We start from the raw sequence: 14,357 nt of genomic DNA, 5'->3' as shown, positions 1-14,357 counted from the left end.
TGCATTAGAAATTTTAACCAGCCGCTGCTTGATGTCTGAATTAAATTTTAGTCAAGTATTTGATATATTTTAATAGTGAGCTATCTTCTTACATTGTTACTCCCAAAGCAAACATCTTCTCATATTCATCTCTGGAGGAATAGTTGGGAATAACCTAAGAAAACAATCAAAATAGAATCCATATAAGCAAATTGGAGATTTAAGCAGGTATTTTTAACAGCCCACGTTTCTCTAACACAGATAGAGAAAGTAAAAAACAGGAGAAGTGATTCAGGTGTTTTATTTCATGCATTCTAGTATAAAAAAAAAAAAAAAAAAAAAAAGACATGCCCAGTCTTTCTAGCACTGTGATTTCCATGCAAAAACTAGCCTGCAGGGAGATAGATATTGAATGGCTCAAAAGACTGGCAGAAACCAGTATTTTCACTTGTCCAGCTTCCCTTCCAAGCAAAGCAGTCCAGATATCTGAGCCACTGATTAATAATCATCTTTTTGCTTACTGAGAGCTTTTAAATCTTTCAAACTGAGCCTAGACGAACTGTTTTGGTCAAGAACACGTAGGGCTCAGGTTCAGTAGGAACAGAAGTTGTCTAATAAGGAGAGGATTGTTTCCTCCATCACTGCAGATCAGCACATGTGAGATGAGTGCAACTGTACTGGAATAAAGGCTGCAGAATTTGGACCCCAAATTCTCCTGCCTATTGTTGTAAATGTGGATAATATAAATCATATTTTAATTCAGCCAACACTTGAAAATTAAACAGAAGAGGAGGTGAAAGAAAACAAGATGCTAATACCTACCATGCCATTAGTAATGATTAAACGAGGAGCACGGGGATGGCTGGGGAAGAGTCCCAGAGGATGCCCACTGTACATCACTAGTGTTTGCTCTTCTGTCATCTCTGACAAGTAGTGCATTACCAACCAGAACTGAAAGAAAAAGCAAGGAAAAGAAGGAGTCTGCTTCTATCTCACATTTATGGGGTAAACTTTGAGAATGAAGGTAGCTTTAGAGATAATGAGGTGTACTCACATACGGAATAACAGCCAGAGCTCTCAACACATTCTTTCATTTAATAAAGTCCTTTAAGGGATATCACCAGCAGGAAACAAATCATCGACTAGCAAAAATCTGAATAAGTTCCAGAATAATTTCTCCAGTAAAAACCTCAGAAATCCTTCACTTTTAAAGCCATTCTAATTTTATCTTGAGGTTAAACATTTGGATCTGGCACTTCCCTGGCAATCTTTCTAAAGACACACTATAAAATTTTTCCTATAAAATTGATTAAATACTCATGCTTATTGTTCATCCTAATCTGATTTTCAGTGTCTAATGCTTGTTGTCTGTTCAATAAATGGTTATTAAAATGTGCACTTAAAATTTTTTTTTAATTTTCTTCTCAAAAAACCCCTCAGCTTTCATTTTGGATGCTGAAGAAACAGTTTGATACACCCAGGAACCTACAAATAAATACATCTCAACTCTGCCTGCATAATTCAAAAGTTACTCTTGATGAATGACAAAACTACACTTTGATCACCTTAGCTGACTATAAATTTAACTCTCATCCATCATTACCTGTGACAAAGCCCATTGCATTCCACAGGACTTTTAGTATGTGACAGCTAGGCCTGAGAGAAGCTTTCCCATGCAATATTGGAATTCAACAATTACTTGAAAACTGGAGTTTCCATAGGGACACAGAAACAAGATATCAGTGACAAATAAACAACCACAGTTGTCACAGGCACTTAAGCTCTGTAGCTGTGGCTTCAATCTGAATTAAAAATGGTACAGATTTGGGGCCAGTCCCTTCTAATCTAGTCAATTCCCCAAACTGCAAGGTAAAGGGAACAGGAGAAAGTTAGCAGAGTTACTGTCTTGCTTTTTACATCTTGGTTTTGTTTCATGAAAAATGCTGAACAATCAAATTCTGCTTGTAGGACAGAACAGGTAACTGGTTGGACTCTCAACTCTTCAGCAATCTGGGAAAAACATTCTAATAAAAACTGGAAGGTGTGAGACAAATACATCTTCTTCCTTTGAAAGCCATAACTAGTAACAAGGAAGCAAAAGCCTGAAAGCTTTTCTCAGCTAAAAGAGCAGATCTTTGTCTGCAGGCCTGTAAAGTTAGCTCTGGACATAATTCTCTCATTTGAAATTATCCAGAAGAAAAGCACAAATCTGCATGGATGATATAAACCAAATTGAACCATTTTCCTAGGAATTTTGCAATGACAGATTTTACTTTTTTTTTTAAACATGCTGTTTTCAAGCTACAAACAGAATAAAATGTTCTGTGGCAACTGAATCATTCATGTGATTGCTACTCTAGGCAGGGAAAACAAAAAATGTTTTGTTTGTTCTGCTGTGAAACAACTGCAGGTCATGGGTCTGGCTTGGATGAGAACAAGAGAAAAAAGAACATTTCTGACTTTGGCAGCACTTTTACCTCACCTTGCAGCTCAACATCTGCCTAAGGAATGTCAGGCCAATAAGGGCCACTATATAAACTGCTGGCACTGCTCACCTCAGAAATGCTGTAACACTCATGTAGTCAACAGGCAATAGTTAAATGGTGTTTACTAATTGATACACAGAATAAAGAAATTGTGTGGATTGCCATGGTACCTTTGTTTCAAAAAAAGTCAGAACAATTTTGCCTCAAAATCTGCCTAAGTCTTCCATTTACCAGATCGGGAAACTGAAGTGTGAGTTTTCTTTTAACCACAAATGAAAAACCCCCTAACTGGGAAGAAACCCTAGGTCAGTCAGTCCCATGCTATGGTGAGGAATTCATTCCTCTCCCCTAACTAGGAACTCCATTTACACATTAGTTTTGCTGGGATTCATTAATAAGCAAGAGGCCAGATTCAGACAGAGCCACAACAAGGTGCACATGTGATCCTTCAGGTCAAAAGCTTTTGCTTATGTAAGCTACAGAGCTACAGACCCAGAGCCTTTTTTTTCTTAACACAATGAATTTGGCCCTCAAAATCATAATTCTAAATATGCTGCTGATTCCAAATATCTCCTGCAAATGTTTCCTGCATGCATTTTGCAGATTAAAGTGAGTGTATTTATTGACCTTTTTGATATAGGAGAATAGAGATTATACAATGACAACTTAAAACATCCCAACTTTCATTTTAGAGAGACTTTTACCCACCTGCCACTATTCTTACAAGATCAGGGTTTGTAGTGAAGTGCACCATTAGCTGGCCAGCTAGCACAGATATTTACAGCTAATCTGATTTGCTAGGAAAAAGAAGACTGAAGATTGCACTTCCTTAAATCGAAGCCTTGTTTTTATTCCACTATTTGTGGAAAATGTTGCAAAAGTAACACACACAAGCATAAGATACACTTTTAGTTTCTTAGACTAACTGTGGAAAATACAGAGGCACACACATATGCATCAGAGAAAGACAAGACTGGTCTTTATATCATCGTACACAGTTTGGTACCTTCACGGTATCATGTTTAGTGTTTCTGTTGGGCTGTCCGTGCTCTCCTCACTAAATAAAGCTCTCTCCATCTCTGCAGTTCCCAACTGAGCATTCCTCTATCCAAACAGGATGTTTTGGAGTGTTTTGAGGCAACGACTGCCAAGAACTATCCTGAACTGCTTAAGCAGAATATGCGTGGGGGAGGGTGAAACTGGTTTTGTTAAGCAAGCTGCAAAACCATCACTGTCCTACCTGTGCCCAGTTGCTGAAGACCTGCCCATTTCCTCCATAAGTGACAAGCTCCTGAGGAAACTGAAAAAGACAATTTAACAATCATGTCAGCACTTTGCTGAAACCTCTCACTTTATCTCTGAGCTACTTTTGTAATCTCAGTAATAAATCTTTCCTAGAGCTTATTGCATCAAAATCCTCTAGGTTCTTGAAATCAGAAAGTAACATCATAAAAGTGACAAATTAAGAAAAGAAAGAAAGAGTATTACTTTTCAAACTCAGTTGTATCATGAGCTGAGCTCTACCTGTGTCTCAGGCAGTGACCAAGCCCCTGTATATGGTGCCTGTATATCTAAAATTTTCAGTATTTACGTGAGAGCACATACAGGAAGTATCTTGCAGATTTGCTGCTCCCTATGAATCCAGTTCCCTTTCACTGCCCCTTACCTGAGCCACTGAGGGATCCAGGTTATTCATGATCATCAGCATAATGGCAGCAGCTGATTTGGTCTTGCAAGGGTATTCTCCTATGGGGTATGCTCTGAAAGGGTAGTCATAGAAATTTAGAAGGAACACTCCAGCTCTCAACAAACACCAGAGAGATATCCCTACATGTCAGGGATATTCAAACTTGTTTAATTTGCAGGTTTTCATTCAGAAGGGAGAGGGGGGGAAAAGAAAAAAACAAAGTGCAGATTTGGAATTAAATATGTACCTTAACAGGCAAATCAGGTTTTAATTATTATTAGAACTAAGCAAAGCCAATAAATTTTAATCAGCTTATCATTTGCTGAATAGGTTAATCACAATTGATAAATATGGTGGTCAAGAACTCATGGCTTTTTAACTGGATTTTTTGGGGGGTTGATGGAACTAGCCTCTAATACAGAGGCCAAGGCCAAGCAGCTAAGTCCTGCAGTGCCAAGGGAAACAGCAGCAATGGAAATTGCCTTCAGGCTCGTCAATCCTTGTTATTTAAGACACTATCTAAGGTTTGAGTTTCAGGCTCAAAGAAACTCTCAAAACCTGAACTAGTTAGGAGAAATATGGGCCTTTTTACTAAGATACACTTCATCTAGAAAGTTGAGAAGTGAGGTATAAGAAATACAAAGATATTCCAAGTCAGGTTTCCTGGCATTAATGTGCTTCAGTCATCTCATTGTTATTCTCCACCATCTGTTTGTCATATCAAATTGCCCTAAAACTTCTACTCTGGGATTTATACTGTAGCTGTTCAGGGCAGGGACTGTTCCTGTGCTGTGTTTGCACAGGTTTTAGTACAATTGTGCTGAGGTCTCTAAGGTGTGATACCTAAAGGAAATATAACCACACATGAAGAGTTTTACTCCTTCCTTTTCCCTAAGCAAAGCCACCATTACAGATTCTGGAAATTCCTAGAGGTGGATTAGGATCATTTGCCATGGATTCTAAACGATCTTCCTTTTATTGAACCACGGATCTTCAGTGGCTGGGCCCTTGCTTTGTACAGGGAAAATATTTACACTGAAAAGGTTCAGCTAAGGAGGACCAACTACAAATAAAAATTGGACATCCGCTGTCCAGCTCATGAGCCAAGATCTGGAATGTATATTCTAGAGATTGAGCAAATGGGCTCTTCCCATGATCACATTCATTATATCCTAGCTTTTTACATCAGGATACTAAAACAAATGCCTTGTACTCATTGCCAAACCAAAGAGAAAGCCTTTGAGTTTTTCCCCAATGCTTTTTTTATTAGTGATTTCTGCTTTTCTAAACATGACGTGATAAAACAGGATTTCTGTGGAATGATACCAATTCATCAAAAGGAGATATTTACACATAGTATTGCTCAGAACATAAGAAACCGAACTTTGAGTTATCAGTTGAATGTGCTGGCATGGGAACATGGCTGTTAAATGCAGCTGTGCTCCCTGGACACACACAACAAAAATCAAATATTACCAGAGTGCAGAGAACAAAAGGCATTTTCTTATTCTCAGACTGCAATAACCTATTAGGAAATGCTCAGTGAAATGGTCACAAAGAAAAAGATATTTGAAGCTATCAAAGAATCCCTGCTGCCGTTATTGGAAACAAGCTGGTGGACAGCTGTCTTTCAGACAGTCTTCCAGTTGTCCTGCCCTTAGCTGAATTCTGCAGGATCTGATCCCCAGGCTAAAACTGACTGCATAGAAACATGGATGTGCGTGGAAATCAGACTTGCTTTGTTCAGGTCTCTGCACAGACATTAACCAGGCCCTGTTGATGCAAAAAGTAATCAAAAAGTCTAAAAAAAGCAGCTATCCCCTGGCAGCCCTCACTAAAACTGTTCTGCTTCAAAAACATTAGCCCCAGCAGACCTAGAATGAAGTGATAGTCCAAGACCAACAGGCACAGCATATTACAAATCAGGGTCACATACAGGTTCCAGCGGGAAAAAAAAAAAAAAAAACAAACAAAAACGTACTGTCTTTCTTTTAAGCCCAGAAAGCCTTCTCTACTCTGAGAGCACAGATAATCCAACCAAACACTCACAGTAGGTCTCCATTCACTCAGCTAGATTTGCCTCCTACTTCAGTTGAGGCTTGACTTGCAGCAGCTCAGGACAATTGCAGGTTTTCTATCAAGGTTGTAGTTAGAGGTCTCTGCCTCTAGAAACTAAGAACTTGCCATGGGGTAGAGTCTTTGAGGTCCCTGTGTGTGGTAGATCTGGCATCACCAAGGACACAACCTCTCTCAGTCCTTTCCCTGTGTTGAGTGGAGCTGAGCTTTCCAGCAGTGAGGCTGCCCTGGCCCTGTCACAGCCTATCCAGAAGGAGGCACACTGGTTCCCTACCAGTCCCATGGAGCATCTCAAAACATCTAGCAGCCTTCCCTTGGAAATTAAAACACTGCAAAACACAGAACAGCTGAATTATCAGATGATGAGTTTGATTATTATGTTATGACATAAATTCTACAAGAGGTAAATTAGGACACAGCAATGCCACTATTTAAAGGTCAGTTCCATAGGTGAAAGCTGGTAAACCATGGCAGCCAAATACAACGTGAACCATCCAGGCCTTACCTCATCTCAATATCTGGGAAGAATCTGTACATATAGATATGGCCATAGAGCCTGAGTTCTTCAGCAAATTCTGGTGCCAGCTTCTTTTGCACTTCAGGTGGGAAATAACGCAAGGCATTGCGCAAAGCCAGCTGCCAAAGGAAAGAGAAAAAGAGAGAAAAACCAAGGTAAAAGAGAAAGGGAGGTAAGTGGGTGGCTGTGAACTTTAATCAGACTCAACTAGAAGCCAGACTAAGCTATTACAAGGACAGTGCAATTCAAAAGGCCAAGCTCACATCAGTGGAGCTGCATTCCCAATTTCCCAGTGAAGTGTTTCTACCTGCATCTTTCCTTGTAGATTCTGTTGCTGTAAACATGTAACCATCCTCTTCCCACCTCTCTCCCCAAAACTGCATGGAGACACTATGGAGATTTGGGAAGTGCTCAATCCTATCCGTATCAGACACAAATGAATTCCTTCTCATAGTGCTAGAGGGCACTAAACTACCAAGGAAATAATTGTTCAGAAATTCTTAAAAGTGAGACTCTAAACTCCTTAGAGACACTGAAGACCCTACTGTACTTTCCATTCAAAAGGGATCTTAGGCCAAATTTCTGTGACATGCTCCCAGATGAAGATGTTCTTGGGCTAAGTTTTATTAAGGATTCACTCCATTTAGCATCCTAATGTATTGCAGAGGGTGGTGGTTTACATTATTTTATTGATGCTACATATATCACTTCCAAATTAGCTAGAGTGATTACTAGGCACTCAATTAAATTCTGCAGATGATACTACGTGGCTTATACTCATTATTGCCTCCAAAGACATTAGCCTTGGTTTGCAAAGTACAGTATGTCCTTTTGGATGAAAGAAACCATAAATAAATCACTATCTTTAGCAACAGTCTGTTAAGTCATGTCTCTGTATTATGTGTTTCATTTGATTAAAACCATAACGAGAACAAAGATTTTATAATCTTTAAATAACCAGTTTCACGCAAAGATCTTGTAAGTTCCCTGACAAATGCCAACACCATCCAAATGACTTTCAGTTGAAAAGATTCACAAATCACATGGAATTTCACATCTTCATTAGGCTGATTTTCCAATGGCTGTGGAAAGGACAGAAAGGGATCAGGGTTGCTTCCAAATCTGCTAACAGCTCAGGTTTTGAAAGGGCTGAGTAGAGCACACATAACTCGTCTTTGTGACACCTGCAGTTTGCACTTAGTTATGGAAGCAAGGATCTTCTGGAGGCAGTGAAGAGGTGGACTATAGTACAGACATCTAGAACTACCCAGGCCAGGTATCATCACCATCCACCCCGGTAAGCAGTTCTGAAAAGCTCTGTAAAGCCCTCAGCTCAGTAATGAAACTCCTCATTCAGCCTGACTGTGCTCAGGCTCTTACATCTAAAGCTCTCCCTCCCCTTCATTTGAGCACACAGGGCTCACATACCTTAGAGCATCCTGAAAAAACAGTATCTCTAAATCTAAAATGCTTCATACTAAAAGAGGTTTTCATTGGGTCACTTGCTACTGAGCAGGCATTCACCTTCACAGATGAGCTGATTTACACCAGCTAAGGATCAGACCAGTAAAACCCTACAAATTAGATTTACAAATCCACACAGAGAATCATGGGGGAAAAAACCTATTTAGCAGATGAGAAAATGCAAATTTCATCTTCTAATGCCACCTTATTCTTCTCCAGTCAGATTTTTCAAGGGCATGTTATTAATAAGCGCAAAAATCTGGGCTGCATCCACACCATGACAAAATGCACAGGGATTTCCAAGGTCAGTCTCAGAGGTGAGCAGCCACTACAGGAGATTCGGGATCTAAAAAATTTCTGAAGTACAAATAAAATCATCTGCACCCATTGGTTTCCAAAAGGCAAACATTGGTATTTTGGCTCCCTTGAGAACTATAAGGATGTGTTTTTTGCTTTCAGTGTGGTAAAGATCACCCACAATCTTTGATCAATACATTATTTGTATTAAAATGAAACTGATGGACAAATATTTTTTTCACCCTAAAAATACAAGCAAGAAAAATTTGATATGATTTTCAAATAAATTCACTTGGACTGAGCCTCCATCCTATTAGTGTTACACATTAGCAGAAGCCTGAATTTTGATGATGCAAACATTAATGAAACATGAACTTGAATGTTACATGAAGGGTGGGAAGGGCACCTTGCACAGACAATAGACATCTTGTAAAAGACGACTAAGACTATGGCTTGTTTAGCTTAACTGAATGAAGGTGACATTTGATTGCTGTCTTACTGCAGGATAAATGTCAAAGCAGGAAAGAGCTTCAGGAAAGTGCTGGAAGAAGAATAAATGGCTTTGAATTACCTGTAAAAAATGTAGTCTTAGAGTTAGAGGAATTTAAGAGATTCTGTAACAGTCTCTTGACAAAAGAGCTGGGGCACTCAAAAAGATGAAGCCTGACTGCTTTATGAAAGGGCAATTGCCACGTGCATGGGGAAGAATTTTACATATTCATTATTGAGTCAAACTGAATAACCTGAGAAAGGCGCTCAAGGAGCAAATTCAAATAGGCTGATCGTTATGGTTTTCTGGAAAGAAAATACATTTCATTAAAGCACCATAAAAAACATTCTTGTACTGTTAAAGTAGGATTGATTTACCTATAACTGACATACTGCATTCTGAGTATTATCATGCATTTTATATTTAGGTGTTCTTCCTGTTCATAGCTTTCTCTGACAGAAGCTTAAGCTGCACGTGCTCAGTACCTCTAAGAGACAGGGTCCAGAGTTCATTGGTGTCTTAAAAATATTAATTGCAGATATATTCCTGAGCCTGATAAGCAGGTTAAAAAAAAAAAAAAAGGCACAACCTGCTCTGAATTTGCCCAGTTACTGATTTAATTCAGCTCAGTGCAATGTAAGCACCAGATGCAAAGTCTTCCTCTTAGATCTGCCAGCTGGAGCTAACATTTGGTTCTTGCATTTAAGCTTTAGTCACTATTAGGATGTCTTTTTTTTTTTTTTATTCCCTGGCATTTATATAGTAAAACATGATTTTGCTGCTATTTAATCAATATTTAGACCTCTCAATGTCAACAAAATATAGTCAAAACAACCCATGAAATCCTGCTCCCATCGATCAGCTGTAAATATCTTTGTTGGGGTGATTCTCTTGAGAAATCAAGTGAACCAGGCTTTTTGTTAATTGGTGTTTGTTGAAGAGCCAGTGCCTCTTCAGAAGGAATGTCATTCATTTCCATTTTCCAAGAAGATAATCAGAACTTGCAATTTAAGACTCTTTAGATACTCAAACATTATGGTTTGCAGTCTCCCTGCTTACTGATGGAAAGGGAAGCACAAGGAAAGGAAGTGATGAGCTTAACTCTGCAACAATTTCCTTTTTAGGCCCTTTTCCAGTGGAGATGGTGTTCCCCTCCCATCTCTTATTGTCTGCCTGATGACATCCAGGCCCAGAACCTTAGGTAGCACTATCCTCTAAACAGCAAGCAAGATTGTTTCACTTACTATTCTTCCTGGTAGGTCCCAGTTTCAATCAGCTCAGCCGGAAAATAAACATGGATATTTCTGACTGGCCATTGCTGTAAATGCCCTACATGTTGTGAAAGTTTAACCAAGTTCTTTATTGTCCTGATGTTCCAAAACAGGAGCTAGTATGCTGACCTTCCCAAATCCCATATGAACTTTTTAACCTGTCCTCGTTTCTGGATGTGTAAAGGAATCAGAGGTCAAACATCCTGCTTCTTCACCAGAAAGTTGAAGAACAGCTCCAGGTGCTGAGTGACCTTCCAGGCTCTGGCTTTCAGTTCATCCTATTAGGATGTTACCAAGCAGCAAAGCTGCTCCCTAAGGGATGGGGAGCCAAGAAGAGCCAACACAGCCAGCAGGGCAGGCACCTCCCCAGCCAGGGTCCAGCCTTGTACTACCTGAGGGAGGTGAGCAGGACAGCCCAGGAATGGCAGCCAGGTTCCACCAGGAGTCCAGGTCATCAGGCAAGAAGAGGGTGATGTGCAGCTCCAAGGCTGGAGTGCAAGCCAGGACCAGGTCTGGTGATGGTTACCAGAGAGAGATGTGGCCCAGAGATCACAAAAAGGTCCATGGTGGTGTCAGCCCACAGGTTGCAGACTAGAGCAGTGAGGTCACTGGCTGGGCACAGGGACACACTAAGGCAGAACCAGAGCCATCTCCAGCATAGCTGAGACTAAACTCTCAGGCCTGAGCTTAAATGGAGCCCCTAAGCCTATGAGAGGTGGGCGTGGGTGGAGACCTCAGGAGAGGCTCATCAAGGTCATCAAGGCCCATGAGTGTTCCACCACAGAAACACAGGTGATGCTGCAATCAGGGGACAGATGACCCTGCTGGGTAGCTGAGGACTGTAATGTGACTTGGCTCGAAGATCCATAAGGGAATTGCTGTGGAGATAAAGGCAGATCATTTTTCTAATATTGAGCAAAACTGAGAAGTGCACATTCTTCCCAAGTTGCTCCAGTTTTATTGGAATGTCAGTGAGTATGGAGCATTCAACATCCTTGCTCTGTAAGGGACGCACCACACATCGGTTTTAAGAGTAGTTTCTTTGTAGCATATTTATATTAAGATACAGATGCTGAGAAACAGAAAGCTAGAGTTTCCTGAGCTGTGGAGGGAGGGAAAGGGAGAGGATGTGGCTGTTTCAGGCCTCAGGCAAAGAATGCTGAAGGAAGAGAACTCAGGAAACATATAATCAGAATCAGTTCTGAGATATGGCTTGATTTATCCAAGAAGATTAAAGTTGGTATGATAGGAAGAATTAGATACTTCTTCAGCAAGTCCCAAAATGCTCAGTTCTTTATAAGTCTCACTTACAGGATTTCTGTTATAACCACAAGAGGAGGCCCAAGAAAATAAAACATTGGCAGTGGTGAAGTTTCTTATTGTAATAAGGACTAAAACTGGAATGAAGGCATAAGAAGAGAGGGACAAATCCCAAGGAAATCAGCAGAGCATTATTAACTTCACTGCTGTCAAAGCTTCCTCTGAATATTTCAATTAGAGAATGAACACAGTGTCATACATAAAGACAAATCTTGCAATATGCTCAGCGTTACACTGTCAACAAAATCTGGAAGTCGGTACCAAGACTTAAAAAAACCCTTGTAGACGGACAACCTTTCTGTCTACCTGTTTTTCTAAGCATGGAACACCTCTTAAAAAAAGAGAAGTTTGACTTCAGATATGAAAAAAACACAGCTGAGCCTCTAGCTCTGCTGAGAGTTTAAGGTGGAGGATTAACCATCAAATAAATCAGAAAAGAAGCTTTAAAACCTTTAACAGTCTAATAAAAATCCAACTCACATGACCTCTTATCACATGTAGGAGGCAAGATGGGGCAGTGAGAGAAGGATGTTACACAGTAGACTGGAGGCAAGAACTCAGTCTACTGTTGTCTTTCTCTGAATTTAAATGAGGTAGGAAAGTATTCCAGTCATGTAAGAAGTGAGAACTTTCTCTCCCTGGATAAAAAGTAAGGTTTGGCATCCTTCTGAGATACCTTCCCCTCTCCTGCAACATGAACTTCCTGCTATAGCAGGCTTCTGGGGAAAAGTGATTTAGCAAGGAATAAAATGGAGATGATTGGCAACATTCTGACATGCAGTGAAGACCACTCCCCACTCCTTTATCTTCACAGCCATCATGACAGCCCTCTTTGAACACTTCCATGTGTCTGAGCTGTCCCAGGCACAGACAGGATGCCTCAGCCATGAATGCTTCTGACATTGAAGTAAACCTTTGTTGGATATCTCACAGCTGTTCCTCTTTCTACCCTTTGACTAGACTCTCCTCTGCTTCGAGAAGTGGACTTAGAAAGAATTTGACTGCTGATGCCAGTGGGGAACTCCCACGAAGGCAAGGAAGTTGTGTGCAACTTGTTAGTGAGGAAGGAGCTTCTGTGTTCTGACCAGACTGTCACAGTGTAAGTGATGTTACATGTGATGGAGCACAGACTTTGAAACTAAGGAACCCACCTTATTCTCTCCCACACAAATTCCTAAGGATCTTCACCCACTGACTATTATTTTCTGCTCATGATTTTTTTTTAATCTCAACCATGACATAATGCAGTGGTTACTTTAGTGTGTACATAGACTAGTCAAACAAAAAGAGACAGGAAAATAATTACGCAACTAAAGACAAATAATTAACTTAACTCCCTACAAACTTGCCTAAATTGCAGGATGCCCAGTCTACTGGTTAAAATAAATCATCCTCAGATATTTTATGCAAATATAAAGGTGTGTAGCTGCTACTATGATGCTGATTCATCACCTGTGATGTTTATTGTATTGGAGGGGTTAGCTCTCATTCCCATACCATACGCAGGGCTTTTGCAGCAGCATTCAGAATTTCATCTTCAAGGGACAGTGCTGGATTGAAAACACTGAAGTCTAATGCCTCTTGTTTAACCATTTAAAGTCATGGAAGCTGTTGTGCAGCAAAATCTCTTCCATATCAACCTGCTTACTCTGGAGGAGGAAGAAAGGAAGCAAGCAGAAGAGCAATCCAGTACTTTGTCCCATTACACAGTGAATTACATAACACCGAGGAAATACATTTGCCACGAAGTTATGTGCACTCTCAGAAAAGCTTTTGAGACAGACAGGTCTGCTGCCCCAACCTGCACTTGTCTGAAAGAAAGAGAAGTGAGGCCCCATGAAACCCCAAGTTACCTTCTTCTCCTGAGCAGTGAGATTGGGGGTTCTCACGGGTGCATGGGGTATTCCTTTTCTCCGACCTTTGTTTTCAGGCAAAGGGTTTAGAGGAAGACCACAACAGATTTCCTTCAAGCTGGTCATTGCTGAGGAAACACGAGGAGGAAAGGCAAGGCAAACTGGAGAGATGCAAGGAGCAGGAGGTACAAGGAAGGTGCAGGCAAGCAGGATGCTCAGTGATTCAAATGCACCACCACCCCAGGGCAATCCCGAAGAGGACAGCCTGTCCTTTGGCTTTTGCAAACAGGGCTGTCAAGCATAGAGGGCAGGTGGTACAGATGACACACCTCCCCCCTCTCTGCCTTGTCATTGGCTCTTCTACCCTCACCCAAAATGAATGATTCACAGTTTCACCGTTTATTCTCTGGGTGCTTTGTCAATTGCCACGAGGAAACCCAATCACTTTCCAAAACACCTGACTCCCTCAGTGTCCTAGTGAGAGTCACGGACTGGAGCATGAACCTTGCCTGAGACCTAAAGGATCCTATATTTACACTAATAATTATTATTCACACCACTGTTCATACACATTGTCCAGCTAAGATGGACATTCTCTGTTTGACACCTCTAATATGGGCTGTTCCTCAGATCTCATCAATTTGTCTTCTATACGATAGCAGTAGTCAATGATAACAGCAAAATTTTCCCCTTAGGTGTTAACTCTTCTTGGCTCACAGGCGTGAATGGATTTTCACGGCATTAAACTGGAAAGGTGCTCATTAGCACTGGTAGTGGATTCCTCAAGACAGTCAATAATTGGAAGAATGAAGGCTTTCAGTTCTATGTCAATTTTATACCCTACAGTCAACAACTAGAAAGTCTTATGGTACTGACATCCAGGCATCACAGGTAAATGAATGTACTCAACTTTGATT

General features: G+C 40.6%; 1 protein-coding gene across 1 annotated transcript in view; it reads right to left on the bottom strand.

Moving 5' to 3' along the window:
• UROC1 (urocanate hydratase 1) overlaps positions 1-13,739 on the bottom strand; it is a 39,365-nt gene extending 25,626 nt beyond the window's left edge. The window contains exons 1-6 of the mRNA XM_027882658.1: positions 13,441-13,739; positions 6,734-6,864; positions 4,132-4,225; positions 3,706-3,765; positions 802-930; positions 93-154 (exon numbers count right to left, since the gene is read on the bottom strand). Coding sequence (XP_027738459.1) covers positions 93-154; positions 802-930; positions 3,706-3,765; positions 4,132-4,225; positions 6,734-6,864; positions 13,441-13,566 — 602 coding nt within the window. The 5' untranslated portion in view covers positions 13,567-13,739. The remainder of the gene's footprint in view (positions 1-92; positions 155-801; positions 931-3,705; positions 3,766-4,131; positions 4,226-6,733; positions 6,865-13,440) is intronic.
• Positions 13,740-14,357: the final 618 nt, after the last annotated feature.

Source organism: Empidonax traillii, unplaced genomic scaffold (genome assembly GCF_003031625.1).
Source record: "Empidonax traillii isolate 1590-97213 ecotype Southwest subspecies unplaced genomic scaffold, ASM303162v1 scaffold109:size1658292, whole genome shotgun sequence".
NCBI lineage: Eukaryota > Metazoa > Chordata > Aves > Passeriformes > Tyrannidae > Empidonax > Empidonax traillii.
This window is presented reverse-complemented; position numbering and strand designations above follow the sequence as displayed.